Source organism: Penaeus vannamei, chromosome 27, assembly GCF_042767895.1.
Source record: "Penaeus vannamei isolate JL-2024 chromosome 27, ASM4276789v1, whole genome shotgun sequence".
Lineage (NCBI taxonomy): Eukaryota > Metazoa > Arthropoda > Malacostraca > Decapoda > Penaeidae > Penaeus > Penaeus vannamei.
This window is the reverse complement of record NC_091575.1, coordinates 10,424,639-10,449,638: the sequence shown is the minus strand read 5'-3', so window position 1 is coordinate 10,449,638 and position 25,000 is coordinate 10,424,639. Positions and strand designations below refer to the sequence as shown.

Below are 25,000 nucleotides of genomic sequence, written 5' to 3'. Positions count from 1 at the left end.
TGGTGGTTGTGGCGGCGTTCCTGTTTGTTCTTCCCAGTATTTTTTTCTTTTCCTCTCTGTAGTTCTACCCGTTAAAATGCGATGTCTAGTCTATATATAAACTATCCTCATTTACAAAGAGCATCATTTTCCCCAAACGAGGATCGACACAGCATACAGCATACAACATATTCAGTGTTCAGTGTACTGGCTTTGAACCGCGGGCTCGACGGGATCGCATGCAGCGCTGGGGCCGAGCACAGAATAGCTAATCCTTCGTCATATATACATTTCCGCCAGTGACTTGTGTATGATAAAAGTAAACCGGCACTCCCGAGTCATGCCAGCTTGTTATCGATTTCCGATCCGCCAGAGACTTTCCTTGCAAAAAATAAAAAAATAAAAAATAGAAGTCGGAATCGATGTTGGGAAGCGAGCGACAGGAGTAAAGACAGGAGAGAGGCCGGGGTGACTAAACTATTTCTCTAATTACTTTTTTGCGGTAGGTGAGAGGTGGGGAGTGGACGGGAGGGAGGGAGAAGAGGCAGAGTGACGGCTGGAAGGAGGTGCAAGGAGGGAGAAGGGGAAGTGGAAGGGGGAGGAGGGAGGAGGGGAGTGGAGGGGAGGGGAGGGGAAGGGAAGGGGTTGGTGGGTGAAGGGAGGAGGGGAAGACTAAGGGAAGGGTGGGCGGAGGCTACACCCTCGCTAACTGGACTACCACTAGATGAGAACATCCCGGCAAATGAACTGACACCAACTGATATTCCATCACCCATACCCCGCCCATCATATGCCGCGGCGCCGCCCTCGCCCCGGACACGACAAGAGCGCGAAGGGCCGGCGAAGGGTTATCCGTGGCGAGATTGATGGCGTGGGGAGGACTACGCTCTCTCGGCGACGGCGGCGGCGGCAGGAGGCTCACTTCCACCAGCCCGCATTCAACCATCTAACCAGACCACGCATTGCTCTCTCCTGCGCAGGATCGCCCATCCAATGCCCCCGAAGGACCGACTGAGTCTCGATCTAAGCCTTGACTTGGGATGCGACGTCCAGGGAGCCGGCATATGGACGGCGACGTCTGCGCCTCTTGGGAACCCATTCTCATTAATACAACGTCTGGGATATGTAGATCAGGTACTGGATGGAGAGTCAACCATTTCCAGTCTTAAATCCAGGTTATGCAGACGACGAAAACTTGGGACCAAATATGCCTCGCTATTTTGAACTCGCTCGCTCATTCGAATCACTCGCGCTATCAAGTTAGTATTAAGAATGACGCTTACACATTATCACGAGTAAGAAAAAATAAGAACCGCATTATTGCTATACTACTTGAGTGCACCAAATGTTCGGGGAAAGAAAAAAAATGCGTACCTGGCAACCCCGACATGCTCGCCCCGCGGCATAAGTTGCAAATCGGATGCCACAGTGCACGACAAGTTAAACCACCACACCCAATGATCTGGAACCCTTAAAAAGCTCTCCTGTTCATTTCGCTATCGCACCCAGCGCCACTTTGGGCCTTTTCTTCGGGTGCATTGGCTATCGATATCATTTTGGCAAAGAGCGTATGCAACGGGGTGACTCATACGTGCTCGATATTACTTTTTTTTCTTTTTTTCTTTTTTTTTTTGTGAGCAGTGGGTGGAAAAGGGCGGCGCGGTGTGAGGAGTCAGGGTTGGTGGGTCAAGGCGCGTTCTCACATACATCTCGACCTGCCTGCTGCACCACCACCTCGCCTCGCTAATTTGAAAGATGTGTTGTCCACGGATCGCTTTGTCTTACACTCTCCGCGCTCCGTTTTCTGACGTTCTAAGAGTCTATCTTTAGATTTTTGCGTTTTACTTTTCAATTTCCTCTTACGTGGTTTTTTCCATATTCTGTTATTAACTGGCGAAGACTTTCATCTCTATTTAGATATTCCGACGATGGAGGAAATCAAGATCAAGAGCTCTCTCTCTCCCTCCCTCCCTCCCTCCCTCCCTCCCTCCCTCTCTCTCTCTCTCTCTCTCTCTCTCTCTCTCTCTCTCTCTCTCTCTCCCCCTCTCTCTCTCTCTCTCTCCGGCGGTACTTCTAATGACAGCCTAATAACGAGAGACGGCGTCACGCTCACCTGGCGGCCGTAATTACGCTAATAAATCACGACATCATCCGAGAACAAAAGATCCATCGAGGCAACAGGTAAGCCGATGTCTTCATCACCTTAACGCGAGAATGATGTTTGTCGTCTTCCTCTCCCAATCATAATAAATTCCTTAAAAGAATAAAATATCTCGGCGTTAAAACTCATGAACCCCAGACGCGAAGAATGTTGGTAATCTTGTCCTATTACTGCCATTACTTTACTAAACTTTCTTGACTGTTATCTACAAATGCGGGGCAAGTGTCGGGCCAATTCACGAGAGAACATAAACCAAGTAAAAAAAATATCGACGTCCATTACAAGTTAATCATCGAGACACAAAATTGAAGAAGAAAAGATGAAACGACAACTGACTTTTTAAAATTCGGAATGATAAAAAAATAAATGATAATAAACGTAGTGAAAGCAAAAATAATAATAATAATAATAATAATAATAATAATAATAATAATAATTAAAAAAATAATAATAATAATAACACAAAAAGTACCTAGTGTTTGTAAACAGAGACACGGCTTTTTTTTCCATGTCCTCCCGTCGGCCTGCGGACTTTTTTGCCGCAATGGCCGCGGTAGGCTCATGATTCATGACCATAGAAACTGGATAAATAACCGTACCGCACAACAGACCCCGCATTACCAACCTCCGCCATTTATATCACTTAATTCACTATAACGGACTTATTACCCAACGATGCAAATTGATACTTCCGACTGGCTATGCCCACAATACATAAATCACACACGCCGGGTAACTGCGGGGGGGTAATGGGGGGGGTTCAATTATTGACACAGGCCTAAACTGAGCACAGGAAAGGCTGGGCGATGCTAGGGGGAGGGGAGGGGGGGGAGCGGGAAGAGTACGCCTGTGGTCCAAAGAGAGCGAAATGAGAGAGGTACATTCTTAGCACGTATTTCGGAGGTGTGTAACTGATACCGATAACAGTTAATTGTTCGTACGGGGGTAGCATGAACCAGGGGGTCAAGGGAGATAGCGCCTGTGGAACAAGACTGCGCTAGAGATACTGTCACACCTCTGGCCGTGTTTACAGACACACATACTTATATACATACATACATATATATATATATATATATATATATATATATATATATATATATATATATGTATGTATGTATGTGTGTGTGTATAATATTTATATACAATGTATGTATGTATGTATATATATATATATATATATATATATATATATATATATATATATATATATATATATAGTGCGAGATGGACCCATTTTGCCAATCGGTGCACAAAGCCACTGGACTTGATGGAGCTGGCGTCGATAGCACGAACAGGAAAGGGATGCCTGTGTATTCTCTTTACCGCCTGTTTTGTTATTCCTCCTGAACGTAAGAACGGTAACCGCAACTCTCGTCAAGTCATCAAATTCATCATCATGTTAGCATGATTTGCTCCCTGGCCATGATGACGTGAGGCGAGCAGCGACCACGAAATACCGGCTTCCACGACGATAACGTCTGTTTCCACACGCAATTCCACTGCAATCTGTCTCTTCCGTCACTAATACAAAATTGGAGGTTTACCCCAGCAGGCCTTCCCCAGGACTCCCCGCCCCCCGCCAGCCACCCTCCCCAATCATTTAGTTCTCACACAGCACACACAAACCCATCGACAAACACGCACGCATGCACGCACACGCACTAACAGGGCAGAACAAAACCAAAACAAAAAGACCAAAAACAAAAAGAAAAGGCGTTCTCCCTGTCTCCGCTAACAGACGTTTACGTACATATTTTTTTCTCCACAAGCAAGAGCAACTGGCTTTCGGAATTACGCTTATTTGAGAGTTGTCCGTAAAACCGAGACAGCACTCGGGGCGACGTGTGTGGTTTTGCATCTGTCATCCGGGGCTTCCTCGTGCAACTCGTCCTGTGCGAAAGTCATGAATATTGCAAGCTCTTATCCTTCCCTCTTACCCTTCCTCCTGTCTGTTTTCCATCCCTCTCTCCTTTTTTTATCTTCCGCTTTAGCTTCCTCTCCTAATCCCTCGTCCCTTCTCTCCCCCTCAACCATTCCACCTCCCACCCGCCCCTTCCCTCCCCCTACAATGTGTCCTTCACTGCCACACTGGATTTAGCAGTGACGCGCCATGTCGGCTACATCGCCTGTATCATAGTGCTTACAATCAATATCTGCGAGTGTGTTTGTTAACGCGAAGGGGCATTACGGCCAACCGAATCGTCACCGGAAGTCGGCGATGTTACGAAGCGAGCTGTGAATCACCGCGAGCGTTACATGATGCGTCAGCCGCCCTTCGGTTGACGCGCCGGAAAATCTCGAAATAATCCGAAGTAGACGCGCGCCATCTATCAACGTCTGCGGGAGGTTGCGAGCCCGTAACCCAGCCCGAGTAGGATTCGCATTAACGTTACATTATGACGGAATGCATCAGGAGCAACGCAAAATAAAATGCTTCTGATTAGAGTAATTTAATCGCGAGGGGATTGCTCTCCCGCGCAATACCTTTGCCCCCGTCCACACCTAAACACAGCCGGACGCAAATTGCAACTTAATGATCATAACAACGTGCAAATGATCGTAACAGCTTAACTACGCCATTATAACTGTAAACGGCTGCCTAACCCGTCGTTGGTTCCAGCCCTCCGACGTGCCAGGGACGGACCGCGACTCGAGCACGATGTATGCAAATGATAATCGGAAGATTGTCATCATGTAATCACGACGACCGCAGCTGGACACCTGCGCGAGCGTAATGAAAATGTGAGACGTCGAATGAACAGAAAAAAGAGGAAGAATAAAACAAAATAAAGAAAAGAACGAAGGAAAATAAAAACACCATTAGGTTGTCAGCGTGCAGAACAGTTGTGATAAGCCTGATGTTCCCCCAATTGGTGATAAACATTTTGTCCCAATCATTCGTGGGACTGGGGGAGCGACGGGTCATTAGACCATGTTATTCGGGCAGTAATTGCCCTCCTTCGCCGACTTCCGTTTTATCAACGTCAGACGGCGGTCCTGTTGTGGCCCCTTTTAACTTCGACTGCTAGGCTCACCTCCTGTTAGACTTCAGTTCCTTATTCCCTTCTATTATAATCATCGCTGCCATCACCATCATCATCGCTGCCATCATTATCATCATCTCCATCATCATCGCTGCCATCATTATCATCATCACCATCATCATCGCTGCCATCACCATCATCATCATCATTACTATCAGCGCCACCGTCGTATCATCATTATCACTTAACGTTTCCGGGCCCAAATATAGGCTAATTTTCGATACTTTTAGCGCGGGTCGGGGGCGGGTGTCCCTCAGTCTGTCAAATCATATATCATCGCCATTTGGGATTCATATTCATGGTATTTATGAAGCGTGCAGCAGCTTTTCTGTGAACGTTTTGGAGTCGCGTGAGCCATTAAATACTTGAAATATTCAAAACTTGGTTTCTCATCGCGCTAAAAAATGCATAAATAAGTAAAGAGAAGATACAAAGTACTCAAGCGAAGGGTTCTAATATCAGTAATTTCGTATCAGTGCTTTTAGTTACCATTACGCTCTCATCAATCATGCACGTGGAAGAGCCCGCTTTAAGAGGGAGCAGCCACAGGACTTACGAGTCGAAGCCGAAGAAATGTTTAAATCTGCCTTGCTTCGGTACCCCAGGCCGGCAAGAGCCTTTGTTTACCGTAGTGTACAAATTGCTCTAAGTGACTTGTGCCGCTCAAACACTACTTCATTACGGACGCTTAGACCCCCCGAGGTATGTTCAAGGCCTTCTGTAAGTGCTGCGAGGGAGGAAGACCCATTTTAATATTGTTTTGACGGGTGGATAATGCTCGTACCATCCTTGAGAAATCATTATATATGTGTATATAAATATATATATATATATATATATATATATATATATATATATATATATATATGTATGTATGTATGTATGTATATATATTATATATATACATATATATATATATATTATATATACATATATATACATATATATATATATATATATATATATATATATATATATATATATATATATATATATATATAACTTGGCTTGTCCGACCGACAACGCCACTCACAATAAATCATTCAGAACTCAGCCAGCGAATAACCAACAATACACCGCCGAGCTGCAATGGACCACAATGTAAGTCTCTGTGTCTGAACACTTCGGTCACTTTCGGACACTCGAGCCCCCCGGTATCTCTGCGCTGAGCGTGACGTTGAGCGCGAATCTCTGTGATCTCCCACTTGTTTTTATATTCTGCTTTCGCGAGGTAATAAAATGTCTTACTCCTTTTTTTTATTATTGTCCTCGCGAGGGGATTTTAATGCGCGCGTCTCAATTCGGCCAAGAGGAGTTTCCGCGCTTCAGATATAATCTCTTGACATTTGCTATATCGATAAATAAATCACAGCTACAATGTGCGTCCATGAGTTATCACTTAGCGTTTTATCATTACTCATGCTGCTAACCGACAGACATTGGTAAAAAGTGGAAACCATCCGTTATGAAAGCGCGCGTGCACAAGCACACAGACACTCTCTCTCTCTCTCTCTCTCTCTCTCTCTCTCTCTCTCTCTCTCTCTCTCTCTCTCTCTCTCACTCTCTCTCTCTCTCTCTCTCTCTCTCACACACACACACACACACACACACACACACACACACACACACACACACACACACACACACTCACACACACACACACACACACACGCCACCCCAGCGCGGCATTCCCTCCAGCCCCGACCACCTTCCACAGGTTGCCTTCCGAGCGGCGGCGGCGGCGCTGATGGGCAAATATGTGACCGCCGTAATATCAACACGGGCTCGAAGGCCTTTTGCCGGGCGGAGACATGCGGACTCATTGCAACCGGAGACTTACGAGCAGCTCTCACGCGACGACGTCCTGGAACGGCGTGTCCCGGGAGCCCGAGCACGCCCCTTCCTAGACCTCCTTGCCAGGGGCACCGCAACTTGCTCCCCTTGGACTTAGCTTTGAGGAACTCCAGGAATGCTGCTTTCAAATCGAACTTCCTGTGTATGTACGTGTGTATATTGACTGTGCACACACACACACACACACACACACACACACACACACACACACACACACACACACACACACACACACACAGTTATCCATCTCTAAAAATAAGCATGCTGATAGTAAAATATATTAAAACAAAACTTATGAAAATATAATGCGCGTCCAATTGGTTCCAAATAAAGTGATTTGCAATTTACAAATAAATAATAACAATTCAAGTCTGTTATCATTTTCGGTAAACGCATGTAATGGCCGAACTACAAATGCTCATCAATTCAGCATCGCTCCTTCAGTAAGACGACTAAACAGGATTATTCTCTCCCGCAAGTAACTCCTGCAGCCCCCTATAGGACCGGCGCGATCTATCACTGTGCTACGAAAGAGCAGTTCCAATCAGGCGTGTGTTCGTGCCAATCATTCAACTGGGAGACATTCTATAATAACGGATAAGGGCATAATGACTCAAGATAAAAGATGAATAGCCAGGGACGGGAGGGTGAGGAGAATGGGAAGGGAGGGGGAGAGGGAAAGGGAAACGGAAAGGAAGAGAGAGAGAGAGAGAGAGAGAGAGAGAGAGAGAGAGAGAGAGAGAGAGAGAGAGAGAGAGAGAGAGAGAGAGAGAGAGAGAGAGAGAGAGAGAGAGAGAGAGAGAGAGAGAGAGAGAGAGAGAGAGGCGAATAGGGGCAGAAGAAAGAAAAGAAAGAAGAGAGAGCAACCGTGATTGAGGTTCGCCCGGGGGAAAATTGAAAAGAAAATCGCACTAGGCAACTCTCGCGTAATTACCAGGTATAATTATTAATGCTTCACTCGCTCGTTCCAATGATTATCAGCATAATTGCGCTCGTTGTCAAACTGTCTTGATGGAGTCGTTGGACACCTCTGCATGTCCTGACCGGTGGATGGTGATGTATTATATGTAATTATAGGGGTACTATTCTTGACGTCATGTGAACACTGGCCGTTAAGTGGAACATTTCAAAAAGGCCAAGGGAACCTCCTGGTCTACGGTACTTCTAGATGTCAAGCAATGCCTCTAAATATATTTCTTCGGAAAAGATATCTGACGCAGACCCAAGATTATATCTATGTGAATTATATGATAAGAGTAGCGAAGACAATAACATTTACATTAAGAACAATAGTAATATAGTATTATTTGAGTGCATAATTTCAGCCTCTCTCCGTATTACTGATACCAACTGAATATACTGAACAAATCAACAAATACATGAATAAAATCAAAAGCAAAATAAACCAAAGAATCGGAGAATAAACCAAGCCTAGACTATTTCCCTTTTTTCTAATCAGTCTTTGGTGGTATCTTTAGGCTTTCTCAAGAACAGACTCCCGTTCCATCAAGACGAAAATCATAAGCTTTCACATGCGACCTCCCACTCTTGCCCGCTCACATGACAGTTGCTCCAATTGTTTACTGTAACTCAACCTTTTACGTACATACGACCCGACATTTAAAAAAATGACCTATATATAAGAACGGTTACTCATATATTTTGTTTTATGGTTATCGCCCTTAACTTCAATGCATGGAGAGACCAAAGTGCCGAGACACATCAGTAAGGCACAATAAAACTACTGGAAAGGTAGAAAAGGGGGAGGGAGGAAAGGGGAAGGGGGAAGGGGGCGAAGAAGGGTGACGTAAAAGAGCTAAAGATACGGTGGGAGGAAGGTACGAGGGTAGGGTAAGGAAGGAGGGGATGGGGGGTTAAGGATGGGGTGGGGGAGGAAGGTAGGGTTGGGGGGTTGGGGATATAGGCGCCGGGCGGTGAAGAGTCGTAAAAAAGGATTGTCTGGAAAGGGTAATAAAAATTAATGCTCACCAATACCTTGGGTGTGTTTATGGCACGGGGTGGTGAGTGAGTGCGGTTACCCGAGTACCAGGTTACCCGGTCCTGCTGTGGTCGGGTATGTGTAAGAGTTGAAAAAAGAGAAAAGAAAAAGAAAAAGTTTCCCTCAACAATGTCACGCCAGATCATATTTGGTGGATTTTTCGAAGGCGGAAAGGAAAGCCCATTTTTTTTCTCTCTCTCTCTTTCTCTCACTCCCTGAATCCCCTTTCTGATGGTACAGATAATTGAGGGTTAAAAAATAGGGGGAGGGGTGGCCGGGGGGGTTACGGTCGAACTCTCTCTTCAACTGTCAAATGTAAACGTTTAAACCATGGAACTTGCAAACCTTTAGAGACAAAATAAGATTAACCGAAAAAATCATAAAAAAAGGATTAAAAAATATATGATTTCATTTATCTTCCGTATGAATGTTAAGAATCTCGAGTCGTTAAGTGCAAAACCTAAACTACCGTTAATCGCCGACACTAATGAATCCAAAGAGCGGAAACAATTAACTCCGATAATTACTCACGAAGTCGCCGGTGCAGGTTGATTAATAAGCGCATAAAAGGGACGAAAACAGAAAAAGTGTCTTTACCCTCTTTTCACATGCACGCCAAGCAGTGGCGTCCACCGCAGAGGGCGACCAAAAAGCGGCCACCTGCAACCGTGGGATGGACCAACACAGACGAAGAGCGAGAGAATCCCGTGTGCAGCAATAAACACGATGATGAGTGTCTAAGGTGTTGCACGTAAGGCCTAGTGTTCCATTGCTGAGCACGGGATAGTGTCCTCTGCCGGCTCGGTGTCATTAGACAAATGTTCACAGTTCTAATGACAGCGTTTGCGGTTGATGCAGCAGCGATCCTTGCTCACATTAAGGCGCCGTGTTGACGTCCTTATTGCTCCTGGAGAAGGAACAAATGGCGTGAACGGCCGGGGTACGCGTGTTTGTTACGTATCCATTATCCGTAATAATAAAGGATTGAACATCGCTTCGACTAAGAGTCTTGGCCGCAAAGAGCCGACGGAAATCGCATCGACAGAAGGCGCCTGTGAGCAGGGTACCACAATGCATCCTATCTTATTCGTATTTTCATCACTATCATTTATTCTTTTTCGCACTGAAGCCGAAATTCAAGGTAATACACTCATAAGCGATATACCTAGATATTAGCTTTCAAGGGAAACAATGGAGGAAGCGGCGCAAACGTAGCAGAATGACAAGCAAGGTCGCCAAGAATTGAATCTTTACTTATCATCGCTTACAAGAAAGGCTTATTAATCCGACATGGTCTAAGAGATACCCAGGATAAAGCCCTTATCAGCTAAATGTAAAATGTCTCGCTGAAGGAAAGTCAATATCCAAAAAAGAAATGTGTATATTCACTAGACTATGACTCACTGGATTCTTGACAAATAAAAAAGCCATTTCAGAATAATTGTCATGAAACTGAAGGAAGCCACTGAAGAAGAAACAAAAATAGAGACCATCAAGGCCGTCAGAAATTGAATCTTCCCTCGTCAGCAGCAAAGAATCGCCACATATTTTGACACAGCCGCCGACTTCGCCCGTCATAAACACCAAATTGGATGGTTGAGCAATTATACGACAGAACCGAGGCGTCAGAGCGAGTCGGGGGAGGAGCGGAGCCTGCGGAGTCGCGCTGTGAATTCCTTCCCTTCTGGCCTTCGGACGACTTAGGGCTGTCTTGAGAAAGGATCGAGATTTAGTGGCAAGTTGGATAATCCTCTTTAACCCGATGATAATTTTCATCTCTTTCAAATTTGCTTTTATGTTTATATCTATTTATTGAATGCTGATATCCGGTCTTTAATTAGCGCCGTATGTTTACACGAAGCGGTGAGGAAACGGCAGTGGTGTGTTGGCTGTCGCGGCGGCAAAGCATAACATGGAAAGTTGGAAACCTCCTGTGGTGTTAAGGGGCGGCCGTAGGGCTGTGAGAACCGAGGGCAGTACGCCGCCAGAGGTAGCTGTGGGTGCTAGACAAAAAAGGGTTGCGGTCGAGGCTGGGCACATAAGCTGTAAACCGTCGCTCCCACACCTCCACATGAACGACCACACGAACTGGTTGTGTTGGCGAAGACAAGTGCAGTTTTTCCTTTCGCGTGACTCAGTCGCTACGGATGCGACGAGCCGTGATTAAGTAAGTGACCCTTTTCAATGGAAAGTCCCATTGGAAACGCCGTTTGTGAATCCCGTTTTGCATCACGCGCGGACGGCAAAACGCTGATATGTTTACAAGAGGTCACACGACGCTCGAGAGCTCTCGAAAGAAAATCCTTTTGGGGGACGTGAAAGGTAACTGTATGAGACGTATTATGCACGAGCGGGACAATGCGAGTGTCATTTGTTTCATCCGAAGGTGACGAGGGCGAGGCAGGCGTGTTGCTGTGCGGGTGTGAACAATGCTCCAATCTGTTGTCCGGTGTGGGAACAAGCAGGTGTCACATGCATCCCGGCTTACCTGGCTGCCCCCGCACTGCCATGCGCTTTCGGTGTCACTCGGGGGCATTTCCTGAACTGACGCAACGTTGCCTTGGCATTGTTACACCTGTCATGAACGTACCTCCTGTTACATTTTCCAAGAAACACTGATACATACTTTTCTGTTGTTTTATTTGTGATGCAACGTAAGTCACTATGTGTGTGTTTACCGAGCCGAGACCACCAGGAATGCCGCCTCTCAAGTTGCGTAGCGACATGTTCATCAAGATGTGGTTTGTCTTGTGACCCGTGTTCCGATAAGAGCGAGCCACTCACTGTGTGACGCTGGGCCGCTTCCTCTTCTTGCTATTTTTATTTTGTCTTTGAGGTTTGTATCATTTTCTGATACTTGTCCATGTATATGTTGTAATTCTTTAAAGCATATTTTGATTACCGAGCTTTTATTTTCTGCTATATGAATTTTCCTTATACGGAATTCAAGACCTTCTAATGCGTTATATATTCATTCCGAGATAATAATGTAAAGAAAATAAGAAAAACATTTGAACTGTTTATGAAGGACCTGGGCGGCCACGCAACAAAGGGAGGTCATTTCACACTCGTCTTGTCACAAAGGAGGGAGGGAAGGAGAGGAAGGAGAAAGGAAGAGAGAAAGAGAGTTTGTGAGAGTGAAAGGAAGAGAGAAGAATGGTTTGAAAGAACAATTTTCCCGTTATTCGATCACGCTTATTCAAGCAAATACTAATGTTAGACGCGTGCGCTCATTTCACTCAAATAATCTCTCTCTCTCTCTCTCTCTCTCTCTCTCTCTCTCTCTCTCTCTCTCTCTCTCTCTCTCTCTCTCTCTCTCTCTCTCTCTCTCTCTCTCTCTCTCTCTCTCTCTCTCTTCCTTTCTCCATCTCTCTCTCTCTCTCTCTCAGACACACTCACTCCCGCGAACCCGGACACACACAAAGTCCTTGAACATCGGGCTCGTATAGATTTATATACTCATTCCACAACAGTATTTCTTCCTAGACTGCTTCATCATCACGTTCTTATTTCATCTTATCGCCATCCCTCTGTCCTTAGATATAAAGTGATGATCATTCGCTTACGTTCACCGTCTCGATCGCAAGTACTGTCGGGGAATTTCCCTCTAACTTTCCCTCGTGATCTTGAACTGGCAAGAGCACGTCAAGACGCAAGAGGCAGGAGGCAAGACATCATCGAGAGGCAAGGGGCAAGACTCCCTCTCACACCAGTCCCCGTGTGAGGCGACCTACGTACGATAAGCGACGGATAAGAATGGATGGCAAAGGGAGCTGAACGAATGAAAAAGTGATGGAGTGACGGGGGATGAGACGAGATGGAGAGATAACAGGTGCGGTGACCTCCTCTTTACCTAGATCCCCCAACCCCCCTTCTTCCCTCCCTCCCCACCCACTCAGCATCACCCACCCACTGCGACTATTTCTCCATCACAATACTGTCCCCACGTCGTTGTTCTCTCCTTCACAATGTAGTCCTCGAGCAGCCTTATGCCGCCCACAAAACGTCCCCCCTCCCGCACCCCCCCTTTTTTCTTTCCACCCGCGCCCCCCCCCCCCACCTTAACTAAAAGGTCGCTCTATGCCGCCACCGCCTCCCCCCTCCCCTACCCCTCCCCCTCCATTCCAACATCCCTCGACCGCCTTCCCCTTCCCACCCTCCCCCTGCCCCTCCCTCCCTCCTCTTCGGTCCTCATATATAAACCGACCCGGCCACCAAGTGACCACCCACGCCAAGGTATCGTCCCAATATTTTTCGTTCACTCCAATTCTCTCGCGTGACGCCCATTTCTTTCTTGCTTTTCCCCACCCTTTATAAATAAATCTTCATAATTCCCTCGCGGGGAAGTATACCTCAGAATGAAGACGTGCAACCCAGAGCAAAGCTACACCCTACCTCACCCCCTCCACCCCCAACAGTACGCATCCAAATACATTACACGAGCATACAAAATACAAAAAATACGCAGGAAAAAAAAATCGTTTATACAGAAAAGGTGTAGCGTGAAAAGCAAAGGGAAAGGACTCTGCATTTCGCCACAGTCGACGACGGCATCTTTTTAATAAGGACCAGATAACAAAGCGGGCGACAAGAATACGCAGATCCCCTCAATGAATTTGTTTACGGGCGACGCGCGGGTAAAAAGCGGCGCGTCCTTTTGATAAGCTTAACAATCTGCTTAGCATCTGTGAAATCCGGTTTCGATATGACTTTCTCGTGGAGTAACTTGACAATACAGCGAGGAAATGTTATTTGCAGCGGTAATATTATACGTACCTGTCCTGATTTTCACGTGGATACATGCATAACCAAAACGACAAAACAGAAGAGAAAAGAAGAAAAAAGAAAATGGATCAAGACAAAAAGATAATAATAATAATAAAAATTATATAAATATATATATATAGCTAGATTGATAGATAGATAGATAGATAGATAGATAGATAGATAGATAGATAGATATACATATACACATACAAAGAAAACACCATACACAGCATATAAGTACGAGAGACAGCCCATGATTGAATCAAAGAAACCACTATCCGGTAATTAAATCGATCGATCATCCTTTCTCCCTCTGTTCAACCATCGCACGGGCGTGAGTGACGTAAATATTGGGACACGTTCCTCTCACTCCCGAGAAACGTTCACGAAGAAACCTTGAGACCATCGGGCCGTACACTAGAAAACCGAAAAAAGACCAATCGAAATGATGAAATACCCGGTGAAAAGACTGGGCAACGAACGGGTACATTTCAGCATGGGCTATCTGAAATATGTAGTCAAACGGGGGTCGTGCAAAAAAGACCGTAAAAATTGGTACCAGGCCATCAGCATAGCCACTCAGAAGACAAAGCCAATTAAGGTCATTATAATTGTAACTCTGACCTGTACATATGGTAATGAGTTTACATGTATGAGTAATTGAAGGCTGGCTGTCTGGTCTGGCGGTGAGCAGCAGGAGGAGAGACAGCACATGTGTTAACCTTGCGTGTACACCCTTCTCCCATATCAAGGTATCTTGGGACGAAATAATGACGACCAAAAACTTCGTTGTGCAAATTTAAAAGCACAACCCGACACATATTCCTCCCCAGAACAAGCCATATACATACGCAAATCTTGATTTATACCTACAAAGTGGACTAATTGAACAAATAACTGAGGCCAAGCATTGGTCACAGCTGGTTTACGTCCTGCTTTGCCCCCTCTATTATCTTTTATAGACCGTGCTCACCTTAGTAAATATGTAACAGATTATTACTACAAGGTAATTAACTCACGTGACCTGGTTCTTTAAATACGGCGCAACGAGCGGGTCGAAGGCATGGCTCGCCGAAGAAAATGGAATAAATTATTTAAGAAAACGGACCTTTGCCATTTCTGTGTTGACTACGGCAATCGGTCTCCTTAGCGACGGATTTCCTTGTTATGCTTCGCTTTGTGGTGTGGCTTGTGTGTAGTTATTTTGATCGCATTAATGGAATAAGCCCTGTTGCGCTGAACATATTGCAAAAAAGGAAGAAAAAAGAAAAAATAGATATTTTGACCCTCGTGTGGGAGGGTGTGATTCCAAGGAAGGCATCAAAGTGATACGTTGGCATGAGCTACGCCCTGCAGCAATAACAAACTACCACACATAACCAAGTACTCCATGTATGCGTTTCATTTGGATCGAGCATATTTCAGCGTGACTTAACTCCTTCGTCAGCCTATAAACCAGCCCGTAAGCAGTTAACGTAGATGGCCCCCTGCTCTGAATGCCCATTCAAATATCTGTTTTATGATGAGTCATACCTCGTATTTTTGACCCTCGTAACCCCGCGCGGATCTCCATTCTAATTGCGTCGGCCAGCTTCGATTCGCAATCCCGTCGCGGGTTGTCTTTATTCTTCTGGGAATGTAATTACTTTTTTGTGGATTAGGCAAATCATGCGGCTACGGCGACGGGCCCTCGTCCCCTCTCGTAGTTGGCATTTGCCACCACGCCTCCTTTTATAACTTATAGAATTATCAAATATCCTCTTGAATTGATAATGAAATTAGACACAAAATGGTTGAAGGCCCTGCTCTTGCTTCTGTTTTATGCGATATAAAATTGTCAGGAGAATCACATATAGATGCTCCTCTATATTAACTTCCCCCTTTACATTCCTCGTACGGAAAGTTTCTTAATAGAGTATAGCCCCATTGTTGCATCACACCCGGCAGCGAGATGCATATCACCGTGTTAACATGAGATGGCCACATACTCTTCGGGCCAGCGATACGGCCGTGACACGTACCCAGAGTCCGGTGCTACAGCAGGAGGAGGGCCCGGGCGTACAACAGCGAGTGGACGCTGACGCCACTGTTTGTCGTGTAACGTAAGAATTACATGGCACAAAAGCGGAATCTGCCAGTCACACACATGACACAGAGGGAGCCCGTGCGTACAACGAAGAGAAAGTTCAACAGTCTGTTATCGGTTCCATCTTGGAGGATGTGTATCACAACCCCGGCTCGACTGGCCATCTCATGGAGGGACAGCGTGCTCGCAGGCAACTGGGAGAGGAAGGGGGGGGGGGTGAAGGGAGATGGAGAAAGAGGGAAAGAAAGGTAGAGAAAGAAGAGGAAAGAGAAGTAAAGGAGGAGGGAAAATAATGAAGGAGGGGTGCGGTGTGTGTGTGTGTGTGTGTGTGTGTGTGTGTGTGTGTGTGTGTGTGTGTGTGTGTGTGTGTGTGTGTGTGTGTGTGTGTGTGTGTGTGTGTGTGTGTCAATGAGTAAGAGAGAGAGAGAGAAAGAGAGAGAGAGAGAGAGAGAGAGAGAGAGAGAGAGAGAGAGAGAGAGAGAGAGAGAGAGAGAGAGAGAGAGAGAGAGAGAGAGAGAGAGAGAGAGGGGGGGGGGGTGCATGTAATATCTACATGTTTAATTTGGATTCGTCTCACCCGAAACGCCCCCACAAAGACAGCAGAGTCAAACAGCGCCCCCTACCCAAGCGGTTACAATAGCATCAAAATAACCCTTCCCTGTGACAAAGCTAGAGTCCGGCCGCGCATGTACCCTTCCTTACCCGTTATCATACCCTCCCTTCTCCTTCCCCTCATTCCGTCCTCCCTCTTCGTGTCTGCTTCCCCTCCCGCTCCCCCCATCCGCATCCTTCCCCTTCCGTCGTACCCAACCCATTGCATACCTTCCTTCCCCTCCACCACCCTTTCCACTTCCTCTTCCCCTTCCCCCCCCACACTTCCTCTTCCCATTCCTCCCCCTCCCCCTTCCTCCCCTTCCCCTCCTTCGCCGGCCTGTCAAGCGCCTCCGCGGCCGTCACGCTCCCGCAATGTGACCAAGACAAAAGACTTCTCTCGGAGCCGTCACATTCCTCCTCGGAAGGCGGGCGAGGAGGAGGACCTTGCGGCGGCGGCGGTGGAGGCGGAGGCTGCGACTCGGGCTCCGGGGCTGGGCTAGGGTGTCACCTGTTGCTCGTGGTTGCATTTTCTTGTATTTCCCGCAAGAGATAGAGATGGATTTGAATGTGATAAAAAAGAATGCCAAGTAAAAAAGGTGTATACTTATCCTTATCTATATCTATAATTACATTCTCTCTCTTTCTCTCTTTCTTTCTTTCTTTCTTTCTTTCTTTCTCTCTCTCTCTCTCTCTCTCTCTCTCTCTCTCTCTCTCTCTCTCTCTCTCTCTCTCTCTCTCTCTCTCCATACGTACATACATACACAATCACGTGTGTGTGTGTGTGTGTGTGTGTGTGTGTGTGTGTGTGTGTGTGTGTGTGTGTGTGTGTGTGTGTGTGTGTGTGTGTGTGTGTGTGTGTGTGTGTGTGTGTCCAACCTTCTATTCGTTCTTATGAAAGATAATTCAACAAAAGCGACACTAAACTTTCGCCCTAATGAACCTCCGTGTCAAGGCTCCCCCTCCCTCTGCCCCTCCCCCTCCCCTCTCCCCCACACACTTACGTCAAGTTCTACAAGTGATTTTATTGCGGTAGTGTTGGCAAAAGCGAACTCGCCTTTCAAAATTGTTGTCAGTGGCCCTAATGAAGGAGTAAAATCGACCAAAAGGAGACAATAAAAAAATCCAAAAATTCACACTAACTGAAAAAAAGAGATCATAATTTCATTAATCGAGGCGAGCTGTCTGATCGAAAATCGCCTTTTCGGTCAACTCTCGACGCCGATCCAACCACAAAGATATCAACTAAACGTGTATGGCATGAGGAGTCGAATGCTATAGCCGCTCTGGTCTTGCTTGAGGGATTTTAAGTGCCCTATAAAGACATCCCTTGAGATGTAAAAAGGAAATGTTCCGCAGATCCTTCACGGGAGAGTAGCCAGGGAGCGGTAGGGGTTGGGGCAGGCCGGAGTGGGGAGTGGGGAGAGGGAGTGAGGAAATGGAAGAGAGGAGGAGGAGAAGAGGGAAAGCTGGATGAGGAAGAGATGGAAGAAGAAGGGGAGACGGAGGAGGAGGAGGTGGATGAAGGAGACAGAGAAAAGGGGTACGAGGGGAAGGTACGATAGGAAAGGATAGGGTGCGATAGGATTAGATATGGCAGGTCAGGGCAGGGGAGGCTACATGCCGAGGGGGGGGGGGAGACGGAGAAGAAAGGGTGCAGAGGAGGGAGAAGTAGGGTACGATAGTGCGGGAGGGAGGAGCAAGGCGGCGGGTGGAGGGGAATGATAAGGGAAGTGGAGGAAAGATGGGGGAGGGAAGGCAAATCAGTAAAACGAGGAGGGGAATGAGAGGAGGGATGGGAAGGAGGAGGGGGAAGGTAAATCAGGAGCAGGGAGTGGGAGGGAGGGGGTGGTACGACAGGGGATGCTGAAGGCGGGGATTCCTGTATTGCGAAAGAGCTGTGAAGTCACCTTATCTGCCCGCACATGCAATCGAAAGCAGATCCCCGTGTTCATTCAAGTCAAAGGCTTTTTCTTGTTTTACATTATCAAGCACAGCAATGCCATCCACACACACACACATTTTTAAAAATCTCATACGTAAATAACATCCACCAATAACGTCTCACAAGAGCACTCAAGAAAGCGGAGAAAACTACGATTACAAAGCAGCCCGCGCGGAGGGTACGCGAGGAGCTGCATGCCAGAAATGGGCGTGGCTGCCAGGCTTACCAGAGCACCGGGACACCTTGCATTCACTATAATCGCCGCCATCACCATAACCACCATTAGCATTACCATCACCATCACGCATCTCACGTTTTGAACCATCTATCCTCACTGCCAACCCACAACACGGATAGATTAGCATATCAGTCTATTTCATTCGGGTTTCTTATGGTACACGGGCGCTGAGAGCATCCCAAAAGGCAACAACAATGCAAGCTCACAGCGAAAGCACAAACCAAGCAACGGTACATAGGTACTATCAACATACCTCGGCAGCGTTCCTATTAACATAACCACTCACGACGTGCTTGGAATATCAACCTGTACATTTACGGGGGTCGAGAAGTATGACATACTTGTTCCATTGATAAACAGCCAAGCAATGACATACACATGCAAATCAACAGAACATAAACAAACAACTAAAGTCCAGTTCACTCGCGGGGAAAAAAAAAATTTGCTTGCGGCGTCTCAGGCTTTCTAACACCAGTATTCACACACAGGTAGGTTGGCAAATGCATGAACAATTATTGCACACGCGCTCGCGAACACGCATATACACGCGCGCGCGCGCACACACACACACACACACACACACACACACACACACACACACACACACACACACACACACACACACACACACACACACACACACACACACACACGCACACACACACACACGCACACACACACACACACAGACGCACACACACAAACACACAAACACACACACACACAAACACACACACACACACACGATCGCGCGCGCGCGTGAATAGAGTTCTCTGCCACTCACTCTCCCTCTCCTTCTCAATTTCTACTAAAATGCATGTAAACTCTTCTATCCAAATTTAATTTCACAACATTTCTCCTTGCCTTTTCTAGCTCGCCCTCAGCTCTCGGAATGGTATTGGTGGGTTGACCAAGACTAACTAATCACTGCAGCCTCGTACATAATTCCCTTGACCTCATCTTGGCCTGGACGGGATCACTGCTGAACAATTTGTATTTTTTTTCCTACTTTCCTCCTGCTCCTCTCTCTCTCTCTCTCTCTCTCTCTCTCTCTCTCTCTCTCTCTCTCTCTCTCTCTCTCTCTCTCTCTCTCTCTCTCTCTCTCTCTCACCCGTGCTTCATTTCTCTCTTTTCCACTCGCCTGACTCTCCCCGCGGTCACTCCTTCCATCTCCCTCCCCTCCCTCCTACCTCACTACCTCCCTAACCCAACAAGGAGTAAAATGCTCTATTGTTCCTCCAGGACATCAACGTTCAGGTATTGCATTTTCCTTGTCCCTCGTTATTACTAAAAGTATAGCTCTCTGTGTCTCTGTATCTGTCTGTCTGTCTGTCTGTCTGTCTGTCTGTCTGTCTGTCTGTCTGTCTGTCTGTCTGTCTGTCTGTCTGTCTGTCTGTCTGTCTGTCTGTCTGTCTCTCTCTCTCTTTCTCCAGCTCGCTCATTCGCCCGGTAATATATGCACAGTTGCACACCCACGCACCGCCGACACAAGTATGTGTATAGATACGTAGCTATATGAAAATGGGTACATAAATATATATATATATATATATATATATATATATATATATATATAATGGATATAAATATACATACATACATTATATCTATTTATCGTAATATTCATACAGAAAACTGAACTAAAAGAATTAGGTGCAGCACTTACGAGAAGGGTAACACTTGCTTGAGAAAGTTCGGGAAATGCCGCAAATGAAATGGAAATGCAGCAGAGAATAAACCAGAAACTGGAAGGCCCATGAAAATTATGATAATAACTTAAAAGAAAGAATGAAAATGTGAGGCAGGAACAGGTAGCACATTATCTTTCCGAGAAATCAGTCTTGACGTCTGGCGGTTAACACTGCAGGAAGCGATACCCAGTAATGGTATCAGTGTCGCTAGAGTCCGAATGCTCGAGCGATACCGGGACTCCAGCAAAAGGAATTCGAAAACGTATTCCCGGTCGCCGCAGGCAGGGAGTGCACACGATCGAATACCTTGAAGAGGGTGAATTGAAAAAAAAAAAAAACACAGTATTTGGTATCTGATTTCCATTGTGTTTCGTCTTCATTAGTGAATCAGGTTTAATGACACACGAGCGGGATCCTTTGAGCGAACGGCGAGCGCCACCGGCCCTCCATCAAGCGCCTCTCTCCCCATCTGGGCCAGCGCCGCACAGGTCGCCGTCGCCTCACTCGCTGCTTGGCCTCGGGACCTCCGAGTAGAAATTTCTCCCGTGTAATAGCTGGTGTCGGCGGGCTGCAAGGACCTGCAAGGTGACCTAAGCACCGTCGCGCAATGAGAGGACGGGAGCAAACGGTCGTTCGTAATTAAACAAGTTGGTTGATATTCCATGATCATATATGCCGTACCTCCCCGTTTTTTTCTTCCCTTCGATTTTAATCAAAGCGATCGACTGAAGCCTTGGAAAGTGATCCCGGAATCGTTATTTATCACTGGAGTCCTCATAATATGGAACCAGCGGCGCGGACACCGTTTCCATAGCTCCGAGACGGGGCTTCCGAAAGTCCGATCGGAGCCCGAGACCCGGCCCTGCTGCTACGCCTCATGCAAGTCGAAAATGTAACACTGCTATAAAACCGGCCACGAGAACCCAGTGAAAATGTACCGGGTTGCTTGGCCCTGTTTTTTAAAGGGGGAAATGAGTCCTGTAGATTCCAGTTTCTGCAGGTAGGTTTTCGCACCGCCCTCTTACTTTCTACCCATTTCCATACATCGAGAACAACAAGAACCCATAGAGCTAAAATATAGAGTCAACCTCTAACTAAAATAGCGCACAGAGGGAGTGTGAAGTCGTGGAAAACCCGGCAGCGTGTTGCGTGAGCCTTGGGATGGCCAAAAGGTATTGTAAAGTGGAGATTAGCAGGCCTGCGGGCGGGGTGTGTGGGGGAAGGGGAGCGGGGGATGGCATGGGAGAGGGGTAGGGGTCAGGGGGTAGTTAAGTTCACTTCTGCTGCTCTTGCGACTCTCTTACTCCCTCCCTCCCTCCCTGTTTTCTTTTCTCTTCGCTACGGAAGAATCTTTGTAGTCGATATTATTATGATTACCTTCGCTCTCAACAATATATAAAGGTAGAGGTGTACTGGTGTTACGAAGTATCACTAAATGCAACAATGAGAGACTATAGGGGAGGAAATCTGATCACTAACAAAGGACCTCTAAATATTATCCAACGCATTCATAAAAGAAAACATTAATACGGACAAAAAAGCCATCTTGGACTTTTAAAGTTTACGTGCCACTTCCGCTAGCAGGACATACCCCATTCCCCCATTAGCCCCTCTCTCCCCAATCCCCTCCCCGAACGCACACACACGTAACAACGTCTCCAAGGAAGAGAAAAACCCGCCGAGTCCAGTCCGGAGCTGTCAAGTCGCCTCTGCAGTCCTCGTGTGCGATTAGCCCCCCGCCCCCAGCTGTTCTGGTCAACTTTCATCCTATAGGTGATAAGGCTCAGCGTATCATTAGAGAGCACTTTAAAGAGACCCGTTTGCGCAGCGGCCGACACGCACGCGTTCGGGGGCCGGTGGCAGAGGCAGGCGGGCGGGCATGCAAGACAAGAGGGAGAGGAAAAAAGGACCGAAAAAAGCAGTAAATAAGAAAAACGGGGCATTGTAGGGTAGCTGGGCAACCGCGAGAAGACATTCATCCATTTCGTTAATAGATTAACGAAGCAATCTATCAAAGCCACGGGCCTCTGCCGAATTATCCATCATTCCTATTGCTGGGATGGAGGCGGGCGGGCGAGGAGGGCTGAGAGCAAAACCTCTCGCGGGCGGGATAATAAGGACTGAGGTAATTATGATAATGATAATAATAACAGTAATGATGAATAGCCTGACATGCAATGGTGTGAATACTAAGAATTCCCTCGCTCTGCAACTGCGACTCCAGCCTCTCAGCGTTAAGACCACAGGAATCAGAGTGCAGCTATAACAGGCATTAGACGTTGTGACCAGCGGCGCTCAGAGTCTTCCGCATAACAAGACACACTATCAGCACTTGCAGCACAGACACAGCCTGCTGCAGGAGGAGAATCAGAGCCTGCGACGGTGGCAGGGTTGCATGTTGCAGCAGCTGGACCGAGGCTGACACAGTGAAAGAGACTTCTGACCTATAAGGACCCGTGACGCAACCCCGGCCGCGCTGGACCGTGGCGGCGAACCTTCAGCCTCTTGTTATAGCAATCTAGAGAGCCAAGGCTGCGCCCCCCCCCCCTCGTGGCTTCCTGCCTCCAAAGGCCGGGCGACGCGGGTTTCACACCACAGCTCCCCCTCCCCGCCCACCATCCACCCCACCCACTCGTTACCTGTCGCCACCGTCACCATAACCAGTCAATTGGGACAACTTACGGCTGGCTTCGTTTACATCGACGATAAAACCTCGGGATGGAAAGACACCTAATGACGCCTCCCTACAGAGCCACTAAGGCCGTGGCTTGGAAATGCCATAAATCCGGGTCTTAAGTTACTGATAAAGTGGCAATCTGCAACACGGGTGAAATCCGAGGGCGAATTCCCTTTCTGGAGCCTAGCGTGACCTATCACAATGACTCTATGGGGATAGAACGGCGGGCGTGACCAACCAAGACCGAAGTTGGAATACATCCCATTACCCCCCCCCCCCCAAAAAAAAAAAAAAAAGACGTGTGAATTCGGGGACTTACCTGTGGACACATCTTGCACTGGTACTTCCGAGCGGAACCGTTATTGGGCGGGTTTTGTCCGATGCCAGGCGGCGTGGGCGGCATCTTGGCGGCGTTGATGGGCTGGGGGACGATGAGCATGGAGGGCGTAGACACCGTGGGCGGGGAGGCGGATGACGCCGACCCATTGCTACGGGCGTAGAGGGAGGCGGGCGCCATGTTGTGCGAGATGTCGAGGCTCCGCCCATCCAGCCGCTCGTCCAAACTGTTGGGGTGACCTGGAATGACACGGAAGAGAGGTCAGTCGGGTATTACTGGTATTCACAAATAACAATAATAACAATAATAATGTCAATGGTCACAAAGACAGTGCTACTGCTGCTGCTACTCAATTCCCTACAATTACCACTGCTATTACTGTTACTACTACTACTACTGCTATTACTATGATAGGCAGTCGAAGTGTGTTTATCTCTACTAATATTCACTTCCTATATCTTTTCCTATCATTTACTTCAAGTGAGGCCATAGTAGCTGTTAATTTAGTGCATACTGACCACATCGGTTTCCCTATAGCATCAAGTCATCCTTCATACTATAAGCTATTCTGGCATAGATTAACCAGTTTTCTTTTACAACAGGTGGTTATCTAATTGTACAAAAAGTGGTCGCTGGGTAGAAAATCGTAATTACTGAGTTCAAGATATATAATTAAACCTAGAAATATGTAATTGCCGTCAGTGAGTTAATCTTGAAAAATATGTAAGCTTGATTGACCTTTTCCTATACACGCAAACATCCCTGCGTATATAGGTTTCCTTTCACTTAGACATGTATAATTTTACGTACAGAGATGCAATTAGGCTCTGGCCACAAAATGCCTATTTACAGCAACCATTAAAAAAAGTTAACATGATACATTTCTCCTCCCAAAAAAACACCTGACTTATGTAACATGAGTGCCGCCTATGGAATGTCAGTCACATGAAACAATCTGCTTGTTCAATAAGAACTCGAAGGCACGACAAGACGTTCAGTATAAGCAGTAGAAGAATATTACTTTAGTACAGTACTTAAAGTGCTATGACCCGATTATGTCAAACTAGTTTTACACGACAGCCACCCAAGTTTGGTTTAATGTTTCTGCTGCTGGACAATTTGATTTTGTCACTATAATTTCTGTTTATCAACTTGATTTCTATTATCAACTTATCTTTAAGAAATTATATATATTTCACTCTTCAACGGACAAACTTATCCATATAACCTAAAGTATGATTCATAGAAAGTCAGTGCTTTAGATTCGGTATCAAAATAATGTACCCTGTACAGTTGTAACATCTTTTCCATACCTCCCCCCTCTCTCCCATTTAAAACGGCCACAGCCTTTATTTTCACTTAGTGACGTACACCTCTTGATGAGTTGAGTAACGTGTTCTTGGCCACCCACTGCTCCGCCATTCTTTACTCTCCTCCACTTTTGTCTACGAACGGGGAGGGGTATGAAGGAGGGCATGGGAGTGGGTGAGGGTAGGGGGCTGGGGCAGGCGGGGGACAGTCACAAGGAGAGCTTTCACTGTTGTCTGTCTGCTATTATCTGCTCAAGTTGGCACATTTCTTTCTTGTGGGTCCTTGGTACTATATAAGTGATGATGTGTGTATATAGA

The 25,000-nt window shown here is 46.7% G+C and overlaps 1 protein-coding gene across 9 annotated transcripts in view; it reads right to left on the bottom strand.

The window, feature by feature from the left end:
- LOC113821596 (zinc finger protein rotund) overlaps positions 1-25,000 on the bottom strand; it is a 656,570-nt gene that overhangs the window by 12,154 nt on the left and 619,416 nt on the right. For all 9 annotated transcript variants that reach the window (XM_070140821.1, XM_070140818.1, XM_070140820.1 and 6 more), the window contains one exon: positions 23,355-23,611. In XM_070140821.1, the coding sequence (XP_069996922.1) occupies positions 23,355-23,611 (257 nt within the window). The remainder of the gene's footprint in view (positions 1-23,354; positions 23,612-25,000) is intronic.